This window comes from Pocillopora verrucosa, chromosome 4 (genome assembly GCF_036669915.1).
Source record: "Pocillopora verrucosa isolate sample1 chromosome 4, ASM3666991v2, whole genome shotgun sequence".
Taxonomy (NCBI): Eukaryota; Metazoa; Cnidaria; class Anthozoa; order Scleractinia; family Pocilloporidae; genus Pocillopora; species Pocillopora verrucosa.
In genome coordinates, this window is record NC_089315.1 from 23,761,661 (window position 1) to 23,788,311 (window position 26,651).

General features: G+C 37.9%; 2 protein-coding genes across 4 annotated transcripts; one reads left to right on the top strand and one right to left on the bottom strand.

The window, feature by feature from the left end:
• The first annotated feature begins 845 nt into the window (after positions 1–845).
• Positions 846–20,612, top strand: LOC131774937 (ubiquitin-like modifier-activating enzyme 6). 2 transcript variants are annotated; one of them, XM_066164936.1, is made up of 37 exons: positions 846–952; positions 1,787–1,893; positions 3,606–3,700; positions 3,936–3,964; positions 4,515–4,609; positions 5,183–5,291; positions 5,843–5,923; positions 6,408–6,530; positions 7,041–7,164; positions 7,912–8,024; positions 8,232–8,294; positions 8,973–9,049; positions 9,276–9,342; positions 9,452–9,598; positions 10,065–10,132; positions 10,579–10,657; positions 10,780–10,857; positions 10,959–11,036; positions 11,610–11,658; positions 12,070–12,099; positions 12,201–12,306; positions 12,491–12,557; positions 12,856–12,894; positions 13,041–13,130; positions 13,602–13,682; positions 14,241–14,369; positions 14,732–14,783; positions 14,864–14,927; positions 15,567–15,636; positions 16,013–16,084; positions 16,217–16,340; positions 16,952–17,031; positions 17,244–17,357; positions 17,475–17,602; positions 18,159–18,246; positions 18,848–18,942; positions 19,268–20,612. In XM_066164936.1, the coding sequence occupies exons 2-37, from the start codon at positions 1,850–1,852 to the stop codon at positions 19,383–19,385; spliced, it is 3,066 nt and encodes a 1,021-aa protein (XP_066021033.1). In that variant the 5' UTR covers positions 846–952; positions 1,787–1,849; the 3' UTR covers positions 19,386–20,612. The 2 variants fall into 2 exon arrangements, with proteins under 2 accessions (XP_066021033.1, XP_058947013.2); XM_059091030.2 differs by having other exon boundaries at positions 848–952; positions 1,799–1,893.
• Positions 20,515–26,249, bottom strand: LOC131774938 (uncharacterized). 2 transcript variants are annotated; one of them, XM_059091032.2, is made up of 6 exons: positions 25,939–26,249; positions 23,960–24,401; positions 23,103–23,358; positions 22,575–22,687; positions 21,790–21,959; positions 20,515–21,429 (listed from the first exon to the last, which is right to left on the bottom strand). In XM_059091032.2, exons 2-6 carry the CDS (start codon positions 24,377–24,379, stop codon positions 20,766–20,768), a joined length of 1,623 nt encoding a protein of 540 aa, XP_058947015.2. In that variant the 5' UTR covers positions 24,380–24,401; positions 25,939–26,249; the 3' UTR covers positions 20,515–20,765. The 2 variants fall into 2 exon arrangements, with proteins under 2 accessions (XP_058947015.2, XP_058947014.2); XM_059091031.2 differs by lacking the exon at positions 25,939–26,249 and adding an exon at positions 25,408–25,564.
• Between the last annotated feature and the right edge of the window lie 402 nt (positions 26,250–26,651).

Genomic DNA, 26,651 nt, shown 5'->3' on the forward strand with positions numbered 1-26,651 from the left:
GGAAAATTAATTTCAAATTAAACATTTAGTCTAGAAAAGGGTGTCATATACGATCCTTATTTTTTTGTCCTTTCAATGTTTTTCTCTTATCTGAAAGAACTGAGACCGCAAAATTTGTAGTAAGGGTTTATTGGAGATAAAGTAGAGTTTAAGTTATCTGCTTTTTTATTTCCCGTTAGGTGAGATTCAATTGTGTTTAAGTTTAATGTCAAGTGTCTTTCCATGTTTAATTTTCGCAGAACATTGATAAACCTGTACCCTTCCTCCAGACCCTCACCCCTCTCACTTCGGTCCCCAATTACGTCCAAAAATATTTCCCCCCCCCTTTTTTTTCATCTTTTCATTTTTCACTCTTTCGACTTGATGCTAGGGGTAAAAGTGGTCACCTTTTTTTGCGGGATTTAAGAATCATTTGGCGCTAATTTTCCCCAAATTGTTTCAGTTAGCAGCCATTCTTTCATTCCAACGGAGTTTATTATAACACTTATAGTAAGCAATCGGATAATGGCGAGTTCAGGATGTCGATTAATCGTGTGACTTCGATCTTTTTCTGGTTTAATAAATTGATTTTTGGCACAAAAACTATTTTTTGGCACATCGTCCCCTTTTTTCAACCTCCTACGAAAAAAAAAAAAGAAAATATTTTCGAACTTTAAAGTAGTCTAGATTGGCGACTTTTGTAATTAAAAAATTTCGCCATAACTACACTGACGATAAATAACAGAAAGACAAAACTGGCAAAAGGAAAAAAAGTGCTGTGGGACCCTGCACCCTTGGTAGGGCGCGAGTGAAAATCACCGTCGGGGGTCTGGGACTGACAAGCCTCGTGCAAGTCTTCTTCGACCCGTCACTAAGTCTAACTGGCAAGCATCGTCGGAAAGCTGCCTTTCTCTTCACAATTTAGCCTGGGAGACGAGCTGCTGTTGGTTTAACCATTCGTATTGGTCCCAAGGTAATTGAAATTTACAGTGTCATTGTATATCTTATGTCTCCTGCTTAGTTATTGCAAAATTCGAAGCGAAAGGATATAATATAAGCAGTGTATGTTCAGGTGATTCAATGTAGCCTCACTTCCGTCTTTCCGGCTTCTTTACACAGCGTCATACGGCTGTTTACAGAAAGAACGTGAACTGTGATTATTAATAGAGCTGGTGCCCCAAAATTAACTATTAGTTCCTTTAACCCTCGAAACTTCCATTCAGAAATAAGCTAACTGAGTAATTTAGTAAATATCTATTTATCAACCACAATATTGATAGTTTAAAAATATCACAACCTGCAAATAACTTTGGCAAAACTCTAGCTTTTTCTCGACCGATTATAGTTACTAGTAGCTGGGAGTTAGAAGAAATTTTATTAACAACAGGAGAAATGATTGTTTTTTTCAATGATATCCGAGAAACATTCAGATATTTTAATCTGTTAGTTGAGATGACTGACAATAATTGTAAAGTAACTTACATTTATAGATAATTAAAACATTACTTCACTTTGCTTGTGTTCACTTCTAATAGGAAGTTAGATAAACCAATGTCTAAATGTCCCCAGATTTTGGCCACGTATGAGACTGGCGATGACAAGGGAAGTCTATTGGTCAAATGCCGGTGGACAATCATTGGACTTTTGCTCCCTTCTCAGCCTGCTATCAGTCTATTCCTTGCTGACTTATCTTTTTACTGTAATGACTTTCATGTTAAAGGAGGCTATCTATCCTGTGTATGATTCAAATAATCAGTAGTCTATGAGTCTTTTGCATGTTGACAAAACAGCTCATGGATTGATTTAGATCTGTTTACAGGGAGTGTTGCCAAGAGATTCAAGTCTCCCTCAAAGAAGACTGTAGATCAAAATGGAGAGCAAAACTGAGGTTGAAATTGATGACTCTCTTTACAGGTGAGATAAAGCAATTGGGTATTGCCATGCTTGTTGGGAAAAGGTGTTAACTTTCTGAAAAATCTGTGGTGTTGTGTCAGTAGGAGAGTGTAAGAGGGTACTTTAGTTTTATCAACTGAGTTGATAGCATAAATTAGTCACTGTAAAAAGTTTCAAAGCTTTATTGCTTCATCAGAGTAAATGACGAAAGGCTAATGCTCAAAGCATCAGCTTTGAAACTCTTTATGATGGCTAATTTATGTTATCAACTCAGTTGATAATACTGATTACCTTATTGGGAAAAGTATTGGTTATTTACCTGAAAGTTTTGAGTGGGTACTGACTTAAAAACAATGTGTGTGAATGGTAAACAGTGGGAAGATGAAAAAAGCTTTAACCCTTTAACTCCCAGATCAAATTTGTAATTCTCCTTACTGTCAAACCATGCTATTCTTATAATATTAGGTCAGAGAATTTAGTATTGGATCAACTAATTATCCCCAAATTGATATAATTCTTTATTCTCGTCACATATCTGGTTGGTATTGTATTGATATTGTAAGGAGAAATTCTACTTTGGTCACTCATGGGAGTTAAAGGTTAATTTGATATAAGAAGAAATGATATAGTAGAAGACTGTGTGGCTCAGTAGATATTATGGTGAACCTCTCATTAAAAAGTTTGGATTTAAGTTGTCATGATGGATAGGTCATTTTAATGTGTTGTTGTAAAAGATACTCAACTTATGCAAGACTACTCTCCATCCAGGAGTGTCAATGGGTGACTAGAACTGTTCTGGCAATTGAAATGAATTTCAAGGAGATAGCTGTAATAGAGTGGAAGGTGTGGTACCCTTAGAGTTAATTTGCTGGACTCTGTGTGGAGGGGTCTGGATTCCAGACCTAGCTAGGTTGTTGTGTTGTGTTCTTGAGCAAAACGCTTAACTTTCAGAGTGCCCAGGAATATAAATGGGTAGCAATGAACCATCAGTAAACCTGATGAAATGCTGGGTGGTAACCTTACAATCTTCCAGGGGGAAGTAGTAGTACTCTTAGTTGCTTTATGATAAGGAAACTGGGATAAGCTGCAAATGGGTGCACCACTTGGCTTGAGAACAGACTTAACCAACCTATTATAATAATAATAACAATAATTAAAATAATGATAATAATAATAACAACAATAAAATTTATATAGTGCTTAAAACTATGTTTATTTTCAAAAGCTCTTTATATTACATTGATCCCTTTAATCCTAACTAGGAGTGATCAGCATCTAATTTCTCCTTATTATATCTCATCAATCCCTGAATCACATGTTAAGATCAGAAGAATGAAGGAAATGATCACCAACTAAAAAAAATCTCTTGATTGTTTTACAAATTCTCCTAGAAAGCACCTTAAGAAATGTATAGAGAACTGTATGGAGAATTTGCAGACTGATGTTAGGGTGTAAAAGGTTAAGGATAAGCATCTCATTTAGATGGAGTAACAATAATGCTAGTGGCTCCATGGTAATGAAAGATTTATGTAAATGTAAGATAAAAAAAAGTTGTCTGTCTGATTGTTGTTAGTCTTCAGTTGGTTTTATAACTTGCCTGCACAGAAAAGGTTTTGTCCCACATTTTTTCCCAGGAATTAATATGTAATCTAGTAAGTAATTTAATATATGCCTCTGTCATTGGCAATTTTTAAGTTATGATTTATAGTGGACTTTGTTATTTTTTTGTACAGTCGTCAGCGATATATGCTTGGTGATGGAGCCATGATCAAAATGGCCCAGTCAAAAGTGCTTCTTAGTGGTCTTGGGGGATTAGGGATTGAAATAGGTAGGACTTAGCAGATATTTGTGCAAATGTTATGGTTTAATTATGAAACAGTTTTAGTAGACATGAATGTGAAGTGCAATGTTCTTTATTATGAAAATGAGATAATGCATAGAAAACGCTGTAGTTATTTTTTTGTGGCTTACATTGTAAGAGAAACAACTTATCTATTAAACCACAATAAGCAACAACAATAGTTTCTTTATTTGTTTGTAATATGCATTTTTTTTTTCCTCAGCTAAAAATGTTGTCCTTGCTGGAATTAAGGTAAAAGGTTGATTATAGGTAACAGTAAAGAGTGAATCGAATTACAAGATGCCATTGATTTCAGCAATATCTCTCCAAGGGTCTCGGTTTAAAGCCTTTGAGAAAAGGCAAATTATAAGTCTTGGTAAAATGATTTTTAAAAGATCAAGTCAAAGAAGATGTTCTGCTCGTCACTTAAACTTTACAGTGAAACTCCTCAACTTCACTTTCTGAATTTCTTTATTGGACCAGTAGTGTAGGGAGCTGTTTCATCACACTTTGATTATATACAATTTTATGCATTGCAGTTCAAATTTTCTTTTAATTACTAGTTTGAACAATTAACTAGTTTGAAAATTTGCTCTAGATCATGGTCTGTGGTAATTAGGAAGAAACGTGAGACAAAGAAAAATCAAAATTGATTAAGTGGTATGAAATAAGAAACCACAAAGTATGCATGTATGACATTGTTCAAAGTATGTGTACCTGTACAGATCTAAGATGATATTTAGAACTCACCTAGTGTCCCAGTATTTTCAAGTTACTCACTTTAGAATACTATGTTTTGTAGTCAATCACATTACATGACACCAAGATTGCCTCTTATCATGATCTGGGAAACCAATTTTTCTTGAGAAAGGAGGATATTAAGGAGAAGAGAAACAGGTATTTTTTTGATTGATTAAGTTGTAAGTAAACCTACCTCTGTTTGATATCGTTACACATCTTTACCCCTTGTGGGTCCAGGAGACTTGTAAGCAGGTAATAGGGAGTTTATGGCAATCTCTGAGAAAATTTTGCTTAAAAATGAAGTTTTGTTTTAAATTATAGTATTTTAGAAGTTGCTCAAAAAGTATTAATGGTCTCAAACTGTGCCAGATCTCCCCATGAGGAGAGCATGGAAATGCAGTGTAGAAATGTTTTGAAATAATAGTCCTTTAATCATGGTTTCTAGCCTCACCAGGCCACTTACATTTAAAATGTCCTTTCCCAAATAACTCTTATCTGTGGGGATCACTTATAAGAGGAGGAGGGAAGGCTTGCAAATGAACAATGCTGGGCCACAGCCTCCTACACTTCAAACTGGAACTAATACCAAACTAATTGAACCTAGTAATAGAATTTGGAATAAAATTAACCTTGAAGTAATTCATGAGATTCCTGCTGACTCTCTTAAGTTTCTTTTGTTCTGCAGCTAAATATAATTGTGAGGCTAATGAACTTGTTCTTTGTTTCCAGAGCAGAGGCCAGTGCCCCGAGGCTAGCTGAGCTGAATCCTTATGTGAATATTCAAACATCTACTTCAGCAATTAGTGAGGGTGACTTTGCATTCTTATCACACTTTCAGGTATTTCATAATATTTATTATGGAATTTTAATATTGGTTTGTCTGTAAATTTAGATATTGGTGTAGTGTTCTAAATGCTCTACGTCCTTTCAGGTTAAGTATTATATACATTTGTGGTACACTTGTTTTCAGGGCTGCAAGCTCAGTTTTTTTCAAAGTCACCACTTGGTGACCTAAATTAAAATAATGCTATTGTAAAATGTTTGTTCTGTTCTGCTGATGGTCAGTAACAATTATGATTGTGAAGTGAATGAAAATTAGTCACTCTGACTCTTGTCTACATGAACATACAGTTCAAAATTCAGCCAATAATATCATCCTGGATTACAGGTAGCAGAATCTTTATACCTTGTCAAATTTCCCTCCGCAAAAATTTGTTTAATTTGTTTTGAATTTATTTCATTTAAATTAAATGATCCTCCAACAGGGAATTTGACACTGTCTTGTTACCTGGTGCACGTCAGGTCAGATTAGGTAACTACCAGCTGAGGTTAAACTTGAGGTTCAGGATTGATTTTGGTCTGGTGTGAATTTCTTTCCTCTACTTTTAGTGTGTGATTCTCACGGAGGCTCCACTTAGTCTTCAACTTGGAATAGACAAATTCTGCAGGTCACAGAAGCCACCCATTAAGGTATTATTGTTTTGACCTCCAAGAGTGATAAGCCTGTAATTTCTCCTTACAATACCACCCCTGAATCAAATACTTAGGTCACAAAAATGGAGGAAATGTTCACCAACTAAAGTAGCTCTTGTAATGATTGTGAAACAAATTCTCCTTGTCATCACCTTAGGAAATGTATAGAGAACAGTATGGAGAATATGTATACTGATGTTAGGGTGTAAAGAATTTCAAGAGATTATGAAATGTGTCTGGTTAGTTTAATTGATCGTAAACTAACTAATCCAATCGTGAGTGATTTATATGCTTTGGCATTGCATTGTATCATTTCAACTGCATTTGAAATGGATGAATGATGCAATTTGGATAGAAGCAGTTTTGGTTAAAGTTCCTCTTTTCTTGCCAACATTGCAACCAATTACATACCTTGTAGAGTACTTGATTTGTCTGACTATAGAAATACACCACAGTAAGTAAGACAGCCATTTCTTTTCAGTTTATTAGTGCTGGTGTACAGGGGGTGTTTAGCTGGGCATTCTGTGACTTTGGACCTGAATTTGAGGTGGTGGATTCTACAGGAGAAGAACCAAAAGAATTTTTCATTTGGAATATTTCTAAGGTGTGTGAAGGACATATTATTAGCCATTTACAGAGAAAGAGGTTTTTTTCTTCATGTCTCGTATGTGGGACAAAGAAAAAATTTTGAGTTCTTCCCATGAGGAATTGAACCTCAGGCCTTTGGATTCCTCCCTACGATGCTCAAACATCTTTAGGGAGGTAGGCCATTTATAGAATCACACAAAAACACATTCACCATTAATTTACATCAAAGGTAAATTAAAGTTGCTGAAATGGAGAATGTAACTTTGTCAAATTCATAGCCAATTTAGCATAACTAATAGGTGTATTAGAATGATCAAAATTTGGTTAATATCTTACAATGTATAAATAAATATTCTTTAATCATGGTACCATAAAAAGCAGTCATTTTTTGTTATTGAAGTAGAACAAATTTTTTACATTTGAAAAAGTATACTGTGTTTACCCATTTTTTATTTCACTTTATTTTGTTTTCTTAATTTTTGATTGATTCAATCATGTTTTTGAAAACGCATTAACTTTGTTGCAGGCAAATCCTGGTGTGGTGACAACATTAGATAATCGTATGCATGGATTACAAACTGGTGATAAGGTCTCATTCAAGGAGATAGTTGGAATGACAGTTCTCAATGGCTCAGAACATACAGTCAAAGGTAATCAGAAATCAATCTATTAGAGATAAATTCAACAAGTATTTGTGAGCTTATTCTTTGTAGACTAGTTGCTAATGGTTGAACCATTATCAGGGTATGTAACAATTGATTTGCAAGTCTGACAATTCCCCAACCCCTGCATGTACATGAACACATACTCACTCCACCCTTAGCTTGTTAGTGCCATAGAGTTTTGTTCAATTCAAAACTGAGTTTCAATTTATGTGGCTTGAGAGATAAGAGGTAGTCATACAGTCGTTATCTTGAACACATATGAGGGCTGTGGATAGTGTCCATCTCATTGTTACTGATATTGATTTTAGTATTCCTCTTTAGTGGAATGTCTGTCTTGGTTCATCCTTCAGACCCCAAGAGTGACCAGCATCTTAATTCTCCTTATAGTAATCTTGCTAAATCATTTATTAAGATAATGGGAATAAAGGAAATCATTGCCACCCTTTGAAGCTTTAAATGTTAAACAAATTCTTCTTGTCAGTACCAATGGAAATGTACTGTATAGAAATGACTATGGAGAATATTAATATTGATTTCAGGGTGTAATGAGTAAGAGAAAGGTAACTGTGATGGATAGTTGCATAATTATACAGCTTATAAATGGTCAAAGGATCTCAAGAGTTAAATATCAATCAAAAAAAGTTCTATTAATATGAATTAAATCCATCTTTGTAGTAGAATACTATGCAATTTACATACATTGTACCAATCAAATGATGTTTTGATCTTCAGTACTGTCTCCATATGCATTCAGCATCTGTGACACCACTGGACCTGATTATGAAGATTATCAATATGGTGGAATTGCAAGACAAGTCAAAACTTCCTCGACTTTAATAGAATTTGTAAGGAATCATGATTGAAATCTTTTAAATTTTTATCTGTTGATAATATACATTAGTTTGCTTCTTTGTATGTAATGTTTGTAATGACTCCGGCCAGTTGTTGATAATTCTGAAGTACTTTTCTTGTATTGATCTTAAGTCATCATAGAAGCCTTTGAAGCTGGATTAAATGTTTTGCTGTTGATAGAGTTTCAAATTTCTCTTCAGGAGTCCCTCGAAACACAGCTTAGTAAGCCAGATATTCTTACTGCAGATCTCAGCAAGATGGAGGTATGTAATATTAAATTTCAAATTTGTTAGTCTAGAAAACTTGGGAACTTTCCTTCACTCTGATTGGCCGGTTGCAAGGGTTGCTCTGACTGGTTGCACTCACGCATCAATGTCAATAACTGGGAAACTGCACACCTACCCCTCCCCTAACCCAACATTAACCCTAAATTGCTGTCAGTTGACTGTTGTTGGGTTTGGGGAGGGGTAGGTGCGCAGTTGCACAAATACTGACTTTGATCCTCAATCACAAAGCAAAAGGAATGCAAAACCATTGTTATCCCGGGTTACTTTCGACACAACTGAAAATTGCTCTAACTGAACTTTAAATTATATGTTTTCAGAAATTTACCCAAGTTATCTAGAGCCCTTCTTCGCCCTCCTTCCTGAATTATTACTACTTAGGCTCTGTGGTCGAAGCGTTTATTCTATAAGTTGTCCTTCTGATCCACAGTTGCAAGCTTTGCAGGTTTAGGTTATAGTGGAGATTGCAGCGCGCGCAGCGAAGCCCGATATCCATAATACATTTAATGATGGAACATGGCGCTCGTAGACTCCCCTCGATTCCAGGATGCCAGGTGTTGTGATTTATGGGACGAATGACCAGATCGAAGTACCTCTACCACTCTGTAGCCATGTTCCTTTTGTTGTAATTGTTGTTGTTGTTTTTCATTTGGGTAGGTTCCGTTACATCTACATCATGGGGTACATGCCTTACATTTGTTTCAAGAACAACAAAGAAGATTGCCCGAAGTTAGGTAATGTGCGGGGAAAGAGGGCATGAAAAACCTGACCTTAAAAGCGAACAGTAACATGTAAACGAGCCAAGTTTAAAGAATGCTTTTTCGAAACGTTAGATCGATTGATTCTAACTTTTTTCACATCTTTTTGTAATTTAACCTTGATGATTGCAGTAAATTTTAACATCATAAAGAAGGGTCTAAATGATCAGCTTCTTTTCTCCTCATATCTTTGATTTTTCAGGAATAGTGCGGATGCAAAGAAATTATATGAAATGGCAAAATTACTGAACCAGAAAGCAGATACCAAGGTTAGAGGTCTTGCGTATTACAGTATTTGTTTCAAAATGGGTCAATGAGTTTTAGAGCGGACCGTGAATCATACAAATAATAACGTTAACTTTGTAAGTTGTATTTCAGGTGGACATTCTTGATGAAAAGCTACTCAAACAGTTAGCTTTCACATGTCGAGGCTGTTTTTCCCCTTTGACAGCTTCTCTGGGTGGAATTGTAGGTCAGGAAGTGTTGAAAGCTTTAACTGGAAAGTACACTCCTTTAAAGCAGTGGGTATGTAAGGATTTTATTCCAACGTTATTTTAATCCGTTAAACCCTAAGAATGACCAGCATCTTATTTCTCCTTTCTGTAATACTGATATCTTCCCCCTTTCCTCCACCCTCTTGTCAGGAAACCTTTTGGGAACTCTTCTTAAAACAAAAAAAAAGGTTGTATTTTCAAGTAACGAAAAGATCCTCGCAGGTGAGTCAAAATTAACGGAACTGTTGCTCACTTACGAGGATCGTTTTTTCACTTGTATTTCATCCGCGGGTCGATCTACACTATCGCTCTCGTGTACTGCATCATTACACGCGCTTGACACGCGTGCAATTCCAACGCACTAGCGGCGTGAAACACGCACAGTGCGTGTCACTACACGCAGCTGTGTGTATTAAAAAAAGGCACGTAAATGAGAGTAACCATTCATCTCACCAAAACGTTGATAATATCTTTAACTGTTTTTGACTTTTACGCAGCTTTATATCGATGCCACTGAAATGTTAAAGGGACAGGAGACATTAGACAAAACTTCGTTCCTCCCAAGGTTTGTTTGTCGCTTTTTTGTACATTATACATGTACATGTGTATGTAAAACGGAAGGGAAGACAAGGGTGTGTTTGTTTACATTTGAATACACTGGAGAACTCTTAGAAACTCTTTTCCGCCTCGGCTCCTCTCGACTCGTCTCGTCTTTTCGTTGTGTCCTTGTCTGTTGTTTGTTCTGTCTCTTTGCTTGAATTTTTCTGTTATTTATGTTCATGTCAAAGAGAGCTCTTGTTAAAAGCAGTTCTTTTAACTTCATACCCACAACATCTAATTCATTTCTTTGAAGAAAAAAAAAAGTCAGTTTTATATCAAGTTGTTTTTTTGATAGTAGACTCTAAAAATTGTTTCAACCTCTTATTCATCGTGTGTTGTTTTACATACCTGTATACCTGTAAGGGAGGTCAACAATTTTTTCTAACACGATGTATACACTACCTTTTTTAGGCTTGATCGTTATGATTCTCTTCGAATTTGTATTGGAGAGGAACTGCTGAGTAAACTGTCTAATCTGAGACTCTTTATGGTGAGATAATCACAACGAATTTTTAAAGAGATTGCTTTCAAATATGGTTTCTTGTAGCACGACAAGGCCACGCATACCATGTTTTGTTTTCCTCTGTAATCTTATTTTTCATCTTTTTACAGGTTGGATGTGGTGCTATAGGGTGTGAACTGTTAAAGAACTTTGCCCTTTTAGGTATTGGCGGTGGCCGCAATGGACTGGTACGCGTTTTGTTACTTCTGCAACTTGTCTCATTTGTTAATTAATATTTAAATCTCCAATCAGTGCTCATGTTACATAATTTTTTTTCTCTACTTCACAGATGACCATCACGGACAACGACCTCATTGAAAAGTCCAATTTAAATCGTCAATTTTTATTCCGACCTCATCACATACAGGTAAGATGAGGTGTCGATCCTATATTAAAACTCTTCTTGAAGAGTTTGTCCTGGGGGCGGAGGGGCGCATTTTTCCCGCGCTTCAGGCGGTGTCCTTGCTATTTCTTTGCTTCTTGTGATTTTTCCTTTTGTTCTGTTTGGCCATTCTGATTACTTTGATTTTGGTTTTACGACACTCAGTCAATCGAAATGCACTTTTACGGAGCAAGTTATGAAAATTCCTCAACACTTATCTTTAGAATCGCGAAAAATGTCCCGAACGCAGTGGACGCTATCAGGCTTCTTTAAGGCAGGATGCGATGTATGAAAAAATGAACCGCCTCAGTGCTGGTTTTTTAAATCTTCTAACTATTTGTAATGGAATAACTTTATTCCATTGATCGTGCATGGAGTGAGAATGCCATGGTAGAAAATCAAACGTGGTTTGAAAAATGATGATTCTTTAGGTGATGGCGTGTTGACATGGATCACAAATATCTTAAAAAAATTAAGACAAGATCTACTTTTTAGTCGTCAATCTGCTCCTCCCTTCGATGTTGCGCTTACAAACTACTATGTTTTTTCTCCTCGCAGAAACCAAAATCAGTTACAGCTGCTTCATCAGTTACTTTAATAAACCCAGGTAATATAACACTACGTTATAGACTGTGACGGTTCCTTCTGACAACTTGTATGCAACCTTGTGATCATTGGTCGGTAACGAGAACAATCTCATTGCCACTCCTTTCCACTCTGTACCTTAACTGAGAACATTTGTCAATGATTTAAAATCAAGCCGACTTTTCATTCGTTAGAGCGAAGGGTTACTTCCTAAAACCGAACAGCTAAAAAAACTCTCTACGGCGGCCAATTTACATATCAACTCAGTTGATGAAACCAAATCATCTTGTAATACCCACAACTGACGCAGCACCACAGTTTCTTTAGAAACTTACCCCCTCTATTGGTTTAAAGGGGGCACCTCTTTGCGTATGCTTAAGGTTTAGTTCCTTTTTATCTCACCTACAATCTGATTATCTCGCTTTCCTTCCAGATATTGATGTCGATCCTCAACAACACAAAGGTAACACGTAGGTCTAAATAGCGACAGTAATGAAAGTTGTCTTCGGGTTTTGAGTTTAGTTTGTCCAGAAACGGAACAATATTGTGTTTTTATTGTTGCAGTTTGTCCAGAAACGGAAGAAACGCTGTACACTGATCAGTTCTTTGAGTCTCAGGACCTTGTTGTTAATGCTTTGGACAATGTGGAGGCCAGGCGGTACATGGATAGGTAAGTTTCACTCATTCTTGATTTGTGGTGGCTAAACGAGTTTGTGAAGAAAATCTGACAGTATACCCATGCTACGGTTGTCATTAAATAATGTAATAGATATGGTTGTTCCTCGAGATTGACAAGCTTTCAGCAGACTACAGAAAACGTCAGTGTATAAAGCGGCATTTCTTTTTTACTACAGTCGATGTGTCAGTACCCAAAGAGCCCTTCTGGAGTCAGGAACAATGGGACCCAAAGGACATGTACAGGTGAAGGATTAATTCAACGTCTGTTTTCCCATTTTGCTCTCTATTTAGGACATCAATCCACTGGGAAAGGCCAAATGATTTCAACAATTATCGCAATTTTCTTTTCAGCGTTTTTGTTGATTCACAAACTACTTAATTTACCGCTAAATGTAACTGCGCTTTTGAGCATTTGTTGCTGAAGTCTTAGTTTGATGAGTTAAATGTGTAGCAGCTAGAGGGGAGATTAATAATCAGATCGTGGGAGTTTAAGGGTTAAAAAAGCGATCTTTTCAGGAGGTGGGTGCATTTTTTTCAACAGGTCATAGTTCCTCATCTCACGGAGTCATATGCCAGTCAGGTATGTTGTTGCTTCCCCTTTTTTATTGGTAGCTTAGAGTATAAACGTTTCAGTTACGAACGTCAGTCTCGGCGTTGGTTAAGAAGAATAACGTAATAGTTTGGTAAGTCTTATTCTTAGTGGTTTATTTCAATTTCTATTTAAAGCGTGACCCTCCAGAGGAGGAAGTACCGCACTGTACACTCAAGTCATTCCCGGCGGTCATAGAACACACCATACAGTGGGCCAGAGATAAGGTAAAGCGAGGAGATTTTTTCGTGAGTGTGCATGGATAGCGCCTAGACAAGCGTGAGTGGTTTAGGCGGGGTGCCTTTAGAAGTAGTTTCTAGCCATCTGCGCATGCGTGTTTACAGTACTGCTATTCGCAAATGATTGCGACGTTTCTTTCTAAATAGTATTATTGGTTACGTTTGGAATTTCCCGTCATGTTAACTCAAGTAATTTCGCGCCACAGTGAGCAGTGATCGCACTGAGATTTTTGATTACACAGTTAGGCAACTTGTATCCCTGAAAGATTGAATTTTGGGAAAATAGTTATTGCGATGCATTATAACCATTAGTTTCTTCGTTTTCGGTAGAAAATGAAGATCAAAATGTATTGACTGTGTTTATTTATAAACTGAGAAGTCAGTTCACCTCGATTTTTATTTCAGAGTCAGAATGCTTTCCGTCTAGCGTTTTTTTTTTTTTCTGTTTTATTCTTTCAGTTCGAAAACTGTTTTTCTCAAAAGCCTGGTATGTACATGACATTTTGGTCCGCGAATGAATCTCCAGAAAAACTATTGGAAGTAAGTGGTTTATCTCTCAGCGAATTTCATTAACATCAAATATCACAGAATTATAACTAAAGGTGTCGAAACAAAGGAAAGAATGTAAGTAAAAAGGAAACAGTTTGGCTGGAATGGAGTTCGTTTTAGTGTTCAGAGTCAGTTTCTTTTTCTTTATTGTAGGCATCTCGTAAATAACACACTCAAATTTCCCACGGCATTTTTGTAAAGTGATGAATTGATCGCGTAGATCTGTAGAGCTCTGATTGCGTTGTTCCTTGCCGGTAGCGTAGTATAGGTGCTTCGAAAATACTCCTTGATACGCAAATTCTTACATTTTTCAAGGCGAGTCCAAGAAAAAACGAATCAACAAATTAGTGAATGAATGAATAGATGTGCAGAAAAATAAACGAGGATGGACTGAAAAGCACGAACTTGAAAAGTGTGGTCTAAATTATTCAAGATGGGAAAATCGGCTTTCAGCTACTTTTTGAGATGAAACAAGAGTGGAGATGAGAATTAATAGTTTGTTTTTTACTGAACGACGTAGGTTATGTGTTGTTTTTGTTTCTTTCTTAGATTCTTCAATCTGGAGACGAACCTGAAAGTGTTTACCGAGTTATAAAAATGTTAAAACAACGACCTGCCAATTGGGCGGAATGTGTTTCCCGTAGTAGAATAGAATTTGAGAAATACTACAATCACAAGGCAAGTGTGTTCTAATAATCTGATAATGGCGCAACTTTTACCCAGTGGCGGGAAACCAACTGCCGCCGTTGCAATCGGCCAAGAAAAAGGCGGGAACAATTAAGGGTGCGTAATTGGTGAAAAAATGGCGGAAATTTTGTTATTCATCTGGCTTCATGCCCCTAATGAAAGAAAACGCAATTGCCCAGCAAAGAGTCTTCAGATACTTAATCATTTTGTGTTCCTGCTTAACTAACCACTCGTGTGGCAGATGTTTTGATCACGATAACGCACTCAGCCTTGTGGTATCACAGCGATTTGATGGCGTTTCCACTTCTCAAAAATCATTTTACTTATTTATTTATATATTATCTATTTGTCAGGCCAAACAATTACTCCATGCATTTCCACTAGACACGAGAGTCAAAGATGGTTGTAAGTTAAAATTATGCCTCATTACGTTTAATAACTGTTAGTCAGTTTTGTAAGAGTAAAATGTTTATTTTCACTCTCAGCGCTTTTCTGGCAGAGCCCAAAGAGACCGCCAATCCCGCAACAGTTCGACACCACGAATGAATTGTGAGTCATTTATCAAACTGATTTTGTCTTTGTTTCCATTACTTGATGTTCAATCGTTAGTGACTGCTTTTCTCGGTGTGGTGAGCATCTTTGTGACCTGAGGCCCGTTTCTCGAAAGTTCCATACCTTTACCGGCCCTAAGAAATGTTTTTAAATCTTACTCTAAGGAAAATTTCATGAGGTTTGTGGGTCAACATCCAGTTTCTGTTTCGTTTCGTGGCATTTTACCGTTTGTTTCTCAAGACTCTAAAAATATCTACCTTGAATAAAACACGGCAAAAAAATATAGGTATAAATCAGGTTTTCGTCCGCGCATAGTTTGATAGGTCTTTCGAGAAACAGACCCCAGGAAACATGCAATAACGGTGTGATTTAGTTTTGGGACAAAAAGTATGATTTTGTTCCATGCTGCCGTCAATTATAATCATAACTGACATCTTATGGCAGTAATAAACAATTGGATCAAAATAATTTAATCAATACTTGAACGCTTTACAATTGCGCAGTGTTTCACGGCAGGTCCCAAATACGATCGACATCAGCGTAAAACGCATTTCCAATTCCACAGTTCTCATTTCATCGAAAAGCGTGGAAATTTTAGGTTAAGACCTTGTTTTCTGATTGTTCATACTTCTCCAGACACATGCTTTTTGTACGAAGTAGCAGTAAACTACATGCAGACACCTGCGGTATCAAGTACACCACTGAGGTAATTCATTTTTTTGTCCATTCATTATAATTGGGATGAAAAGTAGTTTTAGTTTATACAAAAACATTGAGATAATATAGCACAAAAAGGTGAATGAGTTCATTTCATTTATCCTCCAACGATTTCAATATTTTGGGCGCAAATTCCGTGCGTTGCTCAGAGATGAATAGCAAAGGATATACGGAGCTTGAGTAGCCAATCAAAGCTATCCGCTGTGTTAGTATATACTGACTTGTATCTGCCAGGCACTACGCGGTGCACATATTAAGTAACAACTGCTAATTGTGGTCCTACATAAACAAATCCTCACAGCGACCTGTTGCAAGCACGTTAACAGATTCAAGTCTCCTTAGTATTTTGTTTCTCTTTACCACAGGATTTAAGTGACACACGTATTACTGACGTACTCCGCGATGTCAAAGTTCCAGAGTTTAGGCCAAGTTCAAAGGTCAGGCGATTATTGTCATCATTCTTACTCTCCATCGTGTCTTCTTTCTTAGTATAGCAGCAGAGCGGGCCTGGGCTGACCATTGTTTTGCTTTGTTGGATTAATGATTATTTCCAAATTTTTATGTCTTAGGAAATTGAAACAGACGAAACGGCATCGAAGTCAGCCGAGTCTTCTAATGTGTCCTCTAGTGACTTGAATGAATTAATATCACATATCAGAGAGATAATGGCAAAGGGAATTAAGTCAAGCAAAGGTAGGATATGTTATACCGAACACCTTACTCAGGCCAATACGTCGTTTGGTTTTATGTCTGAGTTCCAGTAGTCATAGTATCTGATTTATGTACTGGAGGTAACTTTGCCGAGTGAGGAGGAAACGAAAATCATGTTCCACCTCTTTTTATCTGCCCTTTTGTTTTGTTTTTTTGATTGTTGTTGTTCTAAAGGTCGATAATTTGATCAAGCTTAAGAGGCGTTAATTTCCTATGTAGGCCGTAACTCATAAGAGCACTGATGAAGTTATGATTAGATCACCATCGATCACTGACGGCTATGTAGGGTCTACTAATAGTCAATCCTGTGTCGCCAATTTTACTCAGGAGGGCGTTCATTTTCTCTCCACCAAAACACTCAACCAGCTCACGAGATGCGAGTTACATTCCTGGAAGACTAGATAACCTATGGATGGTCTGAAAATAAGTTGAGCAAGCTTAATCCGCTAAATCCCAAAAAATTTGGTGCTCAAAGTTGTGTATATCACTATACGTCTTATTTGTTGTTGTTGTTGCCACTTTTCGTTGGACTTTATTTCTAACATATCATTCCCAGCGTTAATTTGTCATCATTATGTATCATTTTTGCTCAGATGTGCCGGCAATGTTTCCCCAAGAATTTGAAAAAGACGATGATTCGAACGGTCACATCGACTTCATCACCTCAGCTTCAGTGAGTTCGTTTTAACTATTTTAATTGACACGTACAACCCATTCATTGTGACTGGTTTTTTACCTAAACTTACTGTAAATTTAGAGATCTCAGACTCCAACTGAACGATGTGTAGACAATAGCTATGTAAAGTTCGAGAGATGCATTTTTTTTATGATTGTGTCTCTTGGTTTGGTGATGACTAAGAATCTTCTCTATTGCTTATGTTGCAGAACCTTCGCGCTACCATGTATAGTATAGAAACTGCTGACAGGTTGAAAACCAAGAAAATTGCTGGTAAAATAGTACCTGCCATTGCTACCACTACTGCTGCTGTAGCTGGCTTGGTAAGTTTCAAAGCAGTGTAAGGAAAACAGAAGTGTTGGGTTAGCTGTAGATACGTAAAGAGTATTGTCGACGTTACAGGGGACTTAAAATTAAAGATACTTTTAATTCGGTTTCAGGTCACTATCGAGCTTGTTAAGGTTGTTATGAAGAGTCCCGCTGAAGACTTCAAAAACTGCTTCATGAACCTTGCACTTCCTTATGTCATTTTCTCGCAACCAGGCCCCCCAGAGGTCACGGTCATCAGGTGTGTTGTCTAAAGGAGCTATAGTACTTTGATTCTTTTATATAGTATTTATCATTTCATTTGTCCCTTTAAGGATCAATTATGGATTAAGTGTGTAGGTATGAGAATAAAAAGAAGGCTTGTCTTCAAAATAAGTTCTTATTTATTAAACAAATTATCCTCATAAGTACTATTGGAAATATCTGGAGAGTGTTCAAACTGATGTTGAGGTGTTAAGGGTTTAATTAAATTGAAGTACGCAATAACAGTTTGCTGATGTAGAAAATAACCCGAAAAGTTAAAAAAAAAAAAACAAGAACAACCGGAAGGAGCAAGGATGGTTCAAGATAAATGATATTAACAAGGAGTGCACATTACGATCTAGAAAAAAAATAAGGCTTAAATTTCCCAGACGTGCCAACGATAACGTTCTAATGTAATTCCTTTAAGAATGTTGTTTTAAGACTATAATTCTTCCTCATTGGGCTTCTTTGTGAGGTGTTTAGACGAGCATCATTTGCCAGATTTACATCGCTTTTCTGATACATTGTTTTTTTTTGTTTTTTTTTGTTTAAAGGGAAGGCCTGTCATTTTCAAACTGGGACAAATGGGTGGTCCAAGGAACACAAGAATTTAAACTAAAAGACTTTGTGACATATTTCAAGGTAAGCGGCGTGGTAAGTTACGAACAAAGGCGGGAACTTACAGTCTTGTGGATAGAACAATTTTCAATTGATTGTCGATCGTAATCCGGGACTGCTTTGGTTTTCCTGTACTTCGTTCGGTGATTGGTCCAGAAACTCGCGCCACTTTCTCAACCAATCAGATTCAAACCTAAAACCAACCGCGACTTAGTCACCCGCGTTTTCCCGCGCTTTAGAAGTTTGCTTGTTTTTACTTCGAGTTCTCATTGGCTCCTCGTGATATTTTGTTTTCTCTGATTGGCTAGTATGATTGCTTTGGTTCTGGTTTTACGACACTCAATCGAAAAGCTCTCTAATGCACTCGCGTCTTACTAGCATTTTGGATACATGCAAAGTTGTCTTGTGTTTTTGATTCATCCCTTTTACTTCACAAAGAGGGGTGTGAAAGGCATGCTGAAACCTCCATTGCCCATGTCTCTTCGGAATTTTCTCGGTAGGACTGCAAAGTGTCAAAGTGGCTAGGGATTAAAGCGTTATCCGTGTTTTTATTGTATTGCCGAGATACCCTAAGAAATGTAATGGCATCCTTATAAAGCTCTGTCTGTAATTTTCTTCTCTTTAGGATAAATATGGATTTGTTGTATCCATTGTTGTACACGGCGTTAAGATTGTATACGTCCCAATGTTACCTGGACACTCTAAACGATTAGAACAGAAGTAAGTATAGTGTAAGTAACAACATGATTTCGAGTGCAATTTAATGTTAATAACCACGAGTAATTTTTTCAAAGACGACGAAATTGTACAACCCCGATAAACGCTGAGTGGTCCCTAACAGTGGAAAAAAAAAATGTTCTTCAAACAACGTGGTTACAGGGAAATCTTGAAATGTTTTAATGGTCTACTGAAAACCGCGGCCTAAAAAGGATTTCCATCAAATAAAGGTTCCCGTGTGTCTTCAAATTTCCAGTTTATGGACACTAATTGATTATTCCTTTTCGCTTTTTGTTGTCAACGTTCGTAATGCGTCTTTCCTAAACAGAATGACCAAATTGATTAAGGCACCTAACAAAGCCTACGTGGACCTCACCGTGTCGTTTGAGGGTGACGGCGATGATGATCTACCCGGGCCCCCTGTGAGGTACTATTTTGGTTCCTAAAAGAGGGGCCTTAAAATTACAACATTGGAAACTTGATACAATAATCCTGGAGCGGCTTCCATGTAAAGTCCACTACTCAATTCGTCACAATATATTCCAAATGATATCACCAATTTTAAATGTTTAATAGTAGGAAAGGAAACACTCACGTCAGGATTTGAATTTGTACCTCATTCGGTTGATATTCAAATTTGTGGACTGGTCTAGTAGCATTATATTTTATTAAAAGTTGTAAGGATAATTAGAATTTGAAGAATTTAGGTTTTATTTAACTCCATGTTACTGACAGGTAGATGAGAGATTTGTACTTATAAATTCAAAACATTTTGCCCATTTCACCCTGAAATCATGTATTGTATCTGTGGTATTGCGTGATTGTTTCAATCAACCTGTCTCCACTGTTACAAGATAATCTGGTTTCATCAACTGAGTTGATAATATAATTTAACCAGCGTGAAGAGTTTCCAAGTGGAAAGTTCCAGCGTTAGCCTTTCGTCAGAGCAACGACTAAGGGCTACCCCTGGGAACGTAAGCCTTAGAAATTCTCTACGGTGGCCAAGGTACAATATCAATTCAGTTGATTGAAACCGAATTATCGTGTAATCCCCCCACCAGCGCAGCCCCACAGTTTCTTTAGAAACTTACTCCTTGTCTTCCTCGTTAACAGACAGCGAAAGAACGAACATTTTCTTTTTTGTAAGTTCATACATTCCCTAAGTTTAGTATAGATTTATTGTAGCTATTTTATAAAAATCACAAAAAACTGTTGTTCTGCCCATATCTACTAGAACCAAAGCAACGACTTAAATAATTTAATACGCAAAACGACTTTGCTTGACTGAAGAATCGTATCTGACCAGTTACAAATGAGTGACTACCTCCACTCGCATGATTACACTTCACATTCGACTTTAACAATTTATATACTAGCGTATCTCCTAACTATGCATTTATATTGAAAGCTGAAAGTTGTTGGTTGTTGTATGAACTTTATTCTTACAAGGCTTGTGCAAGTAGATACAAAAACGATGCCAGGTAAACTGATATGAATTCGACGGCTCAAATCTGCTCGACTACGATAGCAACAAAAGTAAATTCACAACGTTACCAAGACTCGGCCCGAGGCCTCTTCAACTGGTTGATTTGTGTTTATCAAGATAACAATTGACCATCATTTATACATTTATATGTAACGTTGGTGTACTGATACAATCCCGAGTCAGTGTGCCATCAAACGCACTTTATCATATCCAACGATTGAATCCCAACTTTTACTTTTGGTCGAGTATTTAAGCACAAACACCTTAAGCACAAAAATCTTTTAAAAGTTCAAATTGTACAGAGCCTATATTTTTCATTGTATCTGTAGCATCAGTATCTCTACAATGCAACTGTTGCTTTGGAATTGCCGAAAATCGATTCTTGAACAAAAAGCGCAAGAACGGACACCTCGAGAAATATGATGGCGGACACCATATTCCAGGTGACAATGATTCCCATAATGTCAAAACCAATATTGGGTAGAACGTTCTGAAGATAAGAGATGTATTTCTCGAAATTAAACTTAGGTTTCTTGGCGTTGTGTTTAAGTTTTCCGACAGCTCTTGCGGCTCCTCGAAGAACCATATCCAAAACCTCGCGTCGGGATCTCTTCGGAGTTTCACTGCCGTCGGGTTCCTTCGGTTTAAGCTGGTCGTCGTCCGAATGGCTGTTATTTTGTGGCCGATCGTCCTCGGAGAGTTCCGGATCACTTACAGTGACCTGCGGACGAAGGAGAGATTCTCCGACGTAGCTCTGCTTAGTTGATATCTCTTCCACTCCAGACTTGACTTCACTAGCCAGAGGGTTAGAATTCGCCTTCTTGAGAGGGAGGAGGTTCTCTTTGCGAGCGCTTTTCTTTGCGCTGTGTACTCTTCTCCACAGACTTCGCCCTCGCTTTTGACCCAGCTTTTCTTTTTGTCTCGGAGCGTCACGCTCGTTTTCTTCCTCTTCGGAACTGCTTTCGGGTCTCTCGGCCCAGGCTTTCACCACCACCGCGAGATACCTAGAAAAACATCAAAAACAAAATTCAATTGAAATCAAATCCCGAGTAACTTGTTGCAAAAATGATTTAGGAATCACATTTCGGCTCAGTTACGCCTTGTTCAACAAAGCCATTTAGCTCAGCTTATTTCACCCTCACCGCACACCTTGCTCGTAATTAGGCTTCTAAAGGCTTCCTAAGCAATTAAACGATCTATACTTTTAAAGGCAGACAAGCTTTGCAGAAATAATGGTATTTCTCTCTCCAACCCTCCTCTGCTTAAAAAATCCAGTGTGGCAGCCAGATAATTCACGAAGTGGCCTACACGAAGTGTATACAGCGACTGTATTTCCCTTACTCTTACTGAACTGTTTTGCATACCATGAGTATTGTTTTGTTACCCAAGCAGCCATGCACAGAGGGTAGACAGCGACGACACTGGGAAGCAACGCATAGAAAGCGAACACAATGTGTCGCTGCTTGTACAAAAACAGAAATGCATTCACTGCAAGGGATGCGATGCTGTACACCAAAAGAACAGCCAGCGTAACCTGCGGGGCAAGAGAGAAATTCAACAAGTTATTCTTAAGTCTATAAAAATTGCTTATATTTCCTTACTAATGCAGCCGGCCCATTCTCAAGGAAGACGCCACATTCCGCGAAAAAAGCGACTTAATATGATGGTGGTGCCCCGTGCTGTACTTAGAGTGCAAGGACGTAATTGTCAAGAAAAAGTTTAAATCAAAGTAATAAAACAATTTAACATGCCACCAATTTCCAGTCGAACACCAATGTATGCCCCCCTCCCCCTTGGAAAATCTTGCTCACGTTTTATACTTTGGTAACAGCCACAGTTTTTATATAATAGTTATGTTCAACAGTGTGTGGGAAGCTGGTGCATTTGTTTCCCAGGGAAGGAGCCTTGACTAAGCAGCATGAATTTCGTAAATACAATAGATTGGGAATTGCAAGGAGCTTTACCTGTCAGACAACAACACATGGCAAGCACGCCAATCACTTACACTAGCCTTGTGAGCACCATCTCGCACTGATATTTAATGAATTTCCAGGTACCGAAACTTATCTTTTGTGATCTGTGATCTCAGAGCGTGAGACAACAACAGTGTTAGTTTTACGAAACACTTTCAATGGGTTTTCTATCTTACCCTGCACGCAGACGCAGATTTTCTCACAAATCTTCCCCTCTCTGAGAACGATACTACTCCTTGTCTGAATGTGATTGGTGAGTCCCTGTCGACCAGGTGCTTGGTTATCTCCTCTAAGGGTTATAAGAGATATTGTCTGTCACTGCATGTCAAAAACGCTGACGAGGTAAAGTTCTTCCCAGGAACAACAGCGCATAACACTTCATATTAAATTGTTCCCATCAGAAATAGAGAACTAAACTTGTTCTATGTTTATGTTCAGAGATAAGTTATTGTTGAGTTTAAAAAGAAAAATAATCACCATACATAGAGGATGACAATTCACTTTTCTGGCTAGATCCAGTCTCGAGGTAAATTCTGCCGCTTAGTACTTTGTGCGCGCGCGCCAAAATTGCGCAAAACATCCTTGGGTTGCGTATGTACGCGCAATAGGGAAGAGCTTTGGGTTCGAGATTGGACGAGGAATAACGTTTAGCATGGATGCGTAATGCAGTAAAGAAGAAAAACAAAGACTAAAGTGCTACCCACCGTGAAACTCCGTCATAGAGTAACCAGTTATGTGCATGACACATACTGTGACGGTCCAAAACAGCGCTAAAGCAAACATGACGTAACAAGCTGCCAAGAATCGAACCACTTTCAGAGTGACGAGCGCGTAGTCCGGGAACTCAGATCTCGCTCCGTCGAGGTTTATTTTGACGTCCAACGTCTCGTCAAAATGAAGGCAGGCGAAGATACCAGCTCCACAGAACAATCCAAATGCCAGGGTAAACAGCGGTATCCACTGTGAGAAAAATTACACAGAATTTCAGGCCGTTCACTCAATGACGCCTGTCTGTAGCTAAAGGTTCATGAATCACGAAACAACATTGTTTTTTCTTTCTTTTTTTTTTTTGGGGGGGGGGGTGGGGGGCGAATAGTCTAACTTAGCAAGGGTAAAGAGATAAAACTGAAGTATTAGGGGGTTGGAAAGGTCAAAGTGTCATCAATTTTGCCGATGATTGTTGTTCCTGACAATTTCACGTGTTTAATTTTCCTGAAGGGCATGAAAATTGTCCTTACATATTGGAAACACCGGCAAGTAATCATATAGCGGGCTGGCCCGTCACCAAGATCTCGTTTTCACGTAAGAAATCCTGGTTAACAGGCTACAATCCTCTCCGGTTGCCGGAATGAAACATAAAGGATCGCGTCATCATAAATCTCAGTACCCCAGGCTTAAATAATTCCTATGAGTAAATGGCAAGATTAGTCCCTATAACAAGAAGATGCTATCGCTACATAACCCAGGAAGCTTTTTCTTTTAAATGTGTGAGAAAAAAAGCTTTGAGGACCTGGTTGAGCCATTGATCACCTCAAGAGTCCAACACTCCAACAATGCCTACCTTAAAAACTTTCTGGCATTTTTCCATTGTTTTGGGATATCTCTTATCTTCCTCTAGCAGTGACAATCCCTTTTCAAGCCAAGGTAACATTTTTTTGTTGTTAAAAATTGTGCATATAAAACACACTAGAAAGAGACTCAAAGACACCGAAGCCCATCCGTACGTATAGACTTGACGGGCAGCAAGAAAGTCCAATGTTGCATGAGCAAGGAGCATAGCGAGCCACAGAAAGCCACCAAGAACTCCTTGAACACGATAATTTTTATGCGAGTACCCCGTGAAGACAGACACGAGAAAAACAGGTCGTAAGACCTTGAACGTTCTAGTAGATGGCATATCAAAGTTTTCCGTGGTTCGGTGTGTTTCTATTGGTGGAGAGATGTTCCCTTTTCCTCTTTTACTGAACAGGAATCGAAACATGGCTGCCCAAATGCGATTCGATCTGCGGCAAAACGACATAAAAAAATTATCAATTACCAAAACACATTTTTTCGGTGGAATTGTTTACGACAGGACTTGCGGTTGTGGAGAAAAATGCTTAAGTTACTAAATTCGTGAAGACCCTGTGACAATTTAACCCCATTACCTTCCCCCCGCCCGCCGCTACTGTGCGGGCATATTGAGCAATAAAAATTCAAGCCCGAGAGATAATGAGCGATGGTTCTGTTTGTTTAGAAAGCACCCCTACGGCTTCCAAAATTATACCCATTTCTTAAGATTAAGCCGATACCTTACTACTTCACATTTTAAAACTGCCTTTACTTTTTTTCGGTGATAAAAATAACTTTAGCGAGTTTTCACGACTGATTTATGCATCGAGACGACAAGAAATGCAAATATCTGCCAGCTCGTGGCGACTGTCAATAAAGTACATTTAAAAAGTAAATAGACGGGAACAAGTTTCTTCAGACAATTTATCAGTCGCTGACGAATTATTAGTTAGAATGATAACTCTACATATTAGAGAGAAAATAGATTAAAGAAACAGTTTAATAACGACATTATGAGTTAAATGAGCTTAATATTACAGATGCGGGTCGTGCGGTCATTAGTTGTGAAGGGGGAAATCATTTACTTGATTTGTAGAGGACACAAACCGAATCGTTTTGGATTGATATTTCGTTTTAACGGGCATCAATCTTTCGCTAGAAAGGTTAAGATTTTGATGAAATTAACCACGATAGAAAGCTCATCGCGGTCAATGTTCAGTGAACCGAGGTGTTCAGATCGATATTGCTTCCAAAGTGTCAACGCTGGAAATATAATTTTAAGTTTGACTACAAAAGTATTAAAGCAAATATCGAAGTAAAAGTTGCTAATAGGAAAAGCCGATTCTTTGAAACAACTTATTTCACAGTCAACTGATACACGCAGTGTACAAGTTATGTAAATTTCGCAGGTAAATTTCAGTTCAAACTGACACCTTTACAAACTAAACATTGTGTTACCTTTCACTGGACGCTGCATTTTGGGGTCGGTATTTGACTTTTGAACTTCAAAACAACCTCTGATTTTTAAATATTGATTATAACGACAATCGACAAACTGAATTCGATTGCTTTCGCTTCAAGCACAGGAACGTTTTGAAGTCATTCGTAAAGCGAATTTGTATGACGTAGGTAGTTACTAATTGACACGAAACGTCAATCGCTAACTCAAACACCATTCCAAAATAGTTATGTCAACATTCATTTCCGATAAGATTGCCTTCATGCAAAAATATAATACTATTATTATTACGTTTTGCCGTTAAAATTCGCTAAGAATTTGAACAGATCAAAGTTGTGTTTACTTTTCAACATGCTGAATCACCGCGATTTTATTTCTGCCCGCTTCGCTTCGCGCTTGTTGAGCCCTAAAAGTATTTCATGCTCCCACTCGAGAAAACAAAACGAATGAATATGAAAACAATTAAAATCCGATGGACTGTCAAACATATCGAACGTCACCAGTCGAGAGAAAGATAAGCAGCAACTTACTTCCAAATAAGACCTTCAGCTCAGAGATCGGTCCAGACGTCGTCTGAGATCGGTCTAAAAGCGGTGATTGCGAGACTCCACGGAATTCCGTTAGTTTCACCGCCTTGTTTGGTGAATCAGGAAATGTTTGCTGGTATGCAGACGATTTGGCTCACTTACTTACACTGTCTTTATCTCTTCCAGGTCGTTCTGTTTTAGATGGACGAGAGTCTTCTCCACATACATAGCTAAAGACTCATGGCATTTCGTCCGTGATAACTAATCCAGAGTATCAACAAAAGATACATTTGCATAAATGAATTCATTTCGGAAATATCTTAAGACAAAGGAAGTCTTAAAACTAATTTCCGCCTGTGGCCTGTTGCCCCGCGGAGTTTCTTAGAAAGAGCCGACTCCAATCCGCCAATCCCTGACAAGTTTTTTAACATTACATTGTACGTGCTGATCGTTATCACCTTTTTCAGTAGGGTAAGATATTTTTCTGCTTTTTTTCAAAAAGGAAACTATTTATCAGCCGAACTATATACTACAAGCTTCCCTTTATTTTTTCTCTCCTATCAGTCGTGGGTACCGGAGTTATTCTGCAATCTCTATCCACAGGCCTGGATAACCTCGGGGTTGACTGTCCTCTCAGAAACAGGCGATGCGCTAAACTCAATTTTTCCCCTTTATTTAGATTTTTTTTCTTTCGACTTCGCCGAGAAGGAAGGACT